The sequence below is a fragment of the Schistosoma mansoni genome, chromosome 2 (genome assembly GCF_000237925.1).
Source record: "Schistosoma mansoni strain Puerto Rico chromosome 2, complete genome".
Lineage (NCBI taxonomy): Eukaryota > Metazoa > Platyhelminthes > Trematoda > Strigeidida > Schistosomatidae > Schistosoma > Schistosoma mansoni.
The window spans coordinates 22,785,937-22,791,146 of NC_031496.1; the positions used below are offsets into that span (position 1 = coordinate 22,785,937).

Genomic DNA, 5,210 nt, shown 5'->3' on the forward strand with positions numbered 1-5,210 from the left:
GACGTTATTGTGACTACATTTGATGGGATTTCCTGTCATCTCTTACGGCTTATTTCTGTAATGTAATGCAATTCACCGAATTCTCTCCTATAACTGACCTCTCATTCACCTACTATATCAAGTGTAAAAACAGTGCTGACTCAGTTTCGGAGGCGAGAGCTCCATGGGAATAAGACACGTTCAGGTGAACTTATACCGACATGATGAACCGCCTCGCCCCGGGTGGAGTTTGTATGAACTAGCATGTTGGAATACAAACATAGGAATAACGGACAGCAGACGACTGTCAGCTGAATCAATTGGACCACTACCAATCCTATGCTTTTGTTGCCGACATTAAATACAGGTCTCTGGGTAACACAGTCCCGTCTCCCGATGTCACATTGACTAAGATTAGACCCGATCTATGCACTAGGAACTAACCCGCCACGAGACTGTTGTCCGTTGGGCAAGTTTACTTCCTCAATGACTAGTTTCGAGATGCAGCCATGCCCATTAATGATTACATTCATAAATGTACGGACTTAGGGCCGTAGCTAGTCAGTCAGTGGCTGTCAATACACATCGATTACGACCTAGGGTAGATTAGTTCACACCGAGTCCCCCACTACTCTCCAAATAGGTACCTACATGTCACGCACAGAGTAAACGACAACCCAACTCTAGGCAAGTAAAAGGCAAGTCGAATCAAATTGTGGTGGCCCTGAAGAGGGCCGGTTTCACGTTCTCTAGCTCTTCAGTCACATGGTCGAAGCACTTAGGGCTTCACCTTGTCGGTCTTCTTGGGCAGCAACACTGCTTGGATGTTAGGCAGGACACCACCCTGAGCGATGGTTACGCCACCGAGGAGCTTGTTCAACTCTTCGTCATTGCGGATGGCCAGTTGTAAGTGGCGAGGAATAATACGGGTCTTCTTGTTGTCACGAGCGGCATTGCCAGCCAACTCAAGGACTTCGGCCGCCAGGTACTCGAGGACAGCTGCCAAATAGACAGGTGCACCAGCCCCGACACGTTCTGCGTAGTTACCCTTGCGAAGGAGACGATGGACACGACCAACTGGGAACTGCAGGCCAGCACGGGCTGATCGCGTTTTCGCCTTAGCACGAGACTTTCCACCTTTGCCACGTCCACTCATTGTCAGTAAGAGCCGAGAAACGTGCACATCGACTTTCGCGTGCACGAGCGTATTTATTATAAAACTGACAGCATCTAGACTAATGTATTCACAAATAACTCATTAACTGTTCATTGGTTGACTTCATTTGGCCTTAATGAGACACTGACCTTGCCACTTAAAGGTCACCCCTGATTGGTCGTAAACAAAATGTGATAGAGAAGACCATTTTCCGTTCACTGAACCGACTTTCTCTTAGGATGTTGTCTGAGTGGTCGTCAACTGAGCTTAGTGTGGAAGGTTTTCAATTAAGTCTTGCTTACTAACTGTCTTAACTGGTTTGTAAGTGAGGTTGTATGAGAAATTCCCACCTGATTAGCAGCAATTTGTTGTAATCAAGTCAGTTCTCGGTTGTTAAGGTTTGCAAAAATATCATTTCCATGGACTGTACAGTACTCCATAACTGGCTCCACTGTCAAACGGGTGACGACCAATGTGACTTTTCTTATCCAATGTTCGGGTGTTATTAGTTTATGATTACTTACCTAGCTGCCAAGAGTTTTTCTGTACGTGATTAAAATGAGTGGTGATGGGATGTCTCGTCTCAGAGGTGGGTAGCTGTTTGCATAATACTAAAAACTCATTAGGTTGTAAGATGTGCTGAGGTCCATAATGGCGGTGTTACTCTTCCAAATATATTACCCCACATTTATAATTCAGTAGTTGCAAGTTGTCTGACGGGGATAGTAGTTTAGTTCTCTCTTTACTTTAGAAATGAGGAGGTGGATAGTCTCAGACCTAAAATTCGTAGTCAGTTTTTGTTGTTGTTTCTATTATTTTCTGCAGTATGAGCGTCAATTGTGTGCACAGCTTCAGGACAGCAGTCTACTGTGAGTAAGTTTTCCTGATGTAGGTTACTCGACCATGGCTTTTTCGTATATGTCGCTTTGAAGTTACCACGGACCTACGAATATTTCATCGAACTTTGTTAGTGGTGATTTTCTAGTGTATATTGAACTGTTTTCGCTCGACCGATGTGTTGATCTTGTTACCAGCTGTCCTCTAACTGTTGGCTTTCAGTAGTCGTACGACATTTTCTTGTTGGGTGTTAGTGGGAAGATATAGTAGTCGGAGCACTGAGAATGTGTAGGCCGTTTTTCAGTAGCCAATAACAAAATATTGTTTCATGACAGGTGGAGTTCGACCCATAGTGCATCAATAAGTAAGGCTGATACATTGCGTTGCCTGCTTTAGTCATTTGGAGTGTCTCGTTCCGGTTGGTCTGTTGGTTTGAGGTATATCTTAGCGAATAGATTGTGTTTGGGCTTTATTAGCCGCTGTTACTCGTGTTTTTGACGAGATATTTGGTGCTTTGATTAGTTTTCGTGTGAATATTACTATAAGTGTCAGATATTACAAATAATTGATCATTTTAACTTAGGTTTGTTTTGTTTCTAGGTGTATGCTAATTGTTATATTGCTGAACGCAATGTGATGAATAATATGGACTGTTGAAACAGTGCTTGTGACTTGAAACAACCAGATGCTGGACACATTATTGGTAGGAAATCCTATCTGAGCGAGATGTGCTGTGTCTACTCTCTGATGCTTGCCTTTGTTGGTGATGGGTTGTGCTATCTGTATGAAATATAACTTTTCAGATGTTTTTGACTTGAAGTGTTTGTTTATAAATATGTTAACTACACTACTTACATAGGTTTAGGTCACTGAGAGGGGGTTATAGACATCATAGTTGAATCTACTGATTAAGTGGACGAATATATACTAGAAATGTGGGATGTTTTGCCAGCTGAGGCGGCTAGAACTAGTGATGTACGGATTCATGCTATGCTGACCAGCTTCACACTACACTGGAAGTCTGTGGTTAGCCTCATGAAAACAATAGATTTGTCCATGGGTCCACTTTCTGGGACTTTGAGGGCAGTGGAAGGATCTAGGCTCTGTTTGTCGTTTGGTAGGTAGGTGTGAACTGTTTGTACCTTAAACTGATGCGGATTGAAGTCAGCAGAAGTTGTACTGAAGGTTTTTTTTATCCTACCTGCTAAATTCTAAAATTGTATTCCTTTAGCTCTATTCTCTGCTACCTTTGGTATTTTGCCTAGTTTGCTTTGCTTGTATAGTGCTATGGTGGCTATTATTATCACTCTGGTTTCTCATGACAGTTTCCTGTTTGTGACATAAATTATGACCATTCAGAAGGATGTACATTGAAAAACATTTTGTATGTCTGTTTGCGATTTGATTATGCGACCTAACACACTAACGATTGGGCTATTCGTATGATTTGGTTAGTTATAATGAACCGGTCTGTTTTGGTCTATGTTTTTATGTTCATTGGCGACGTTTCATGTTCGGTGCTGCCTCGTTAAGTTATTGAAGAGTACGGAAGGTAGGGTGTAAGTTTGCAAGGAACTGAAGGTCTTATTCCATAGAGTAGTGACATGAGCATTAGATGTAAAGTTGTAGTACATATGTATCTGGTGCCCCATTGTACCAATGTTTGTATGTTCGAATAAGTGAATAAGTATGCAAAGTTGTTGTTGTTGATCATACCCAGCAGAAGTTTCTAGTGTGTTAGATTTTCGAGTGATTTCAATGAGGGACTTGATTGTGATGGTAACGCGTAGTGTCGCAAGTGTATAGTTTCCTAGTTATACGAAGCCATGAAACAACTTAGTTACACTGGAAACGTAGTTATTCCCTCAACTGTTATTCTAACTACTGGCTTTTATTTATACGGGATGTTGCCGGCACTGCAGATTTGGAATTACCTACTGCTTGCCTAGGATTTTCCATACGGAACATCATGTTTGCGACATACAACTTGGTGACAGTTTACGGAGACTAATTATGTTAGACAAGGGATTGTAGTATGCATATTTTCCTAGACGAAGTAGGTGATGGTGCTTGTGGTGGGTTGGTGTATACATGTATGGCGATTGTTGCGATTATTGGTTATGAACCACTCGGCGTATGCATAGCTTATTAGTTGAATCAGTTAGCTGATTGCACTATACAGACATAATATTGTAATACTTATAGGGATATCTGGCACGATGTGGTTCCTAGTTATTGTTGTCTTTGGTTGGAGTAATGACTAAAAACTGGTTGTTCTATGCTTATTGCTTTTACGGATGGAATGGTGAGATTAGTCTCTAAGCTTGCGTGTATGTATCCGTATACACAGTCGGGAAATATCAACGTTTCAATCAAGCATTGAAGACCCGAGTCTGTTGGTGTTTGGTATGAATAGTTCCTGTGTGACTGTGAATCGTCACACGTGGGTGCATTCTACTTCACCTAGCCAGACTTGGGTTTTCTTTGTTTCTGAGTATTTAACCCTCAAGTCGTTGCAATTGCTGGAAAGTGCGTTGTCGTGATTCCGAATTTATTCTGCAAATGTTTTGTGGGCAATGAGCGGTGGGGAGATATTGTACTTTGGTGATTTTGTCTCTGATATAATTTATCGACTGTAATGGCCTATTTGTTTGCATATGGCTTTGAATAACGTTTATTTAGTGTGTGCAATCAGCTTTGGAAATGCCGATGATATCTACTAGTAAGTAACTTGAAACAAAAGGTTATGGAGGGGAAGTGGATTTCAGCGGGGTCTACAGAGCTAATAATTGCTCGGAAACTCATCTCGCCTGGCTCCGAACACAATAAGCAGTGGAAACAGCTTAGAAGTAGGCTGATAGGAAACCTATGCAATAATCGTAAGCAGTGGGATGTAGCGCAAGTAGGAGACGGAAAAGACATCAGCGATAGATAACAGTAGGCAACTATCCAGACTTATCAAGGAAACCAATATTGGGTTACTATTCACTTCATCCTGATCCAACTTTAAGTGAGATTGGAAAGGGCATAAGTAGTCTAAAGCTAGGGAGAGTTACCAGTGCTGATGAACCAACCCCTGGAATTTTTCGGGTTAGTGGTGCAGTTTTACCATTTAGGTAAACTGAAACCCTAACTAAAATCTGGGGCTGAAGAGAAACTCATTTGAATGGTCTCACTTGCTATCTTCTCAGTCTCTTCAGTAGTATAATATCCTTCATATTAACCTAAATACAACTTT

General features: G+C 41.7%; 1 protein-coding gene across 1 annotated transcript; it reads right to left on the reverse strand.

Moving 5' to 3' along the window:
• Positions 1-757: 757 nt before the first annotated feature.
• On the reverse strand, positions 758-1,135 carry Smp_089840 (putative histone H2A; the record flags this gene model as incomplete). The annotated part of the gene is made up of 1 exon (XM_018796113.1): positions 758-1,135. One exon carries the CDS (start codon positions 1,133-1,135, stop codon positions 758-760), a length of 378 nt encoding a protein of 125 aa, XP_018650358.1.
• Between the last annotated feature and the right edge of the window lie 4,075 nt (positions 1,136-5,210).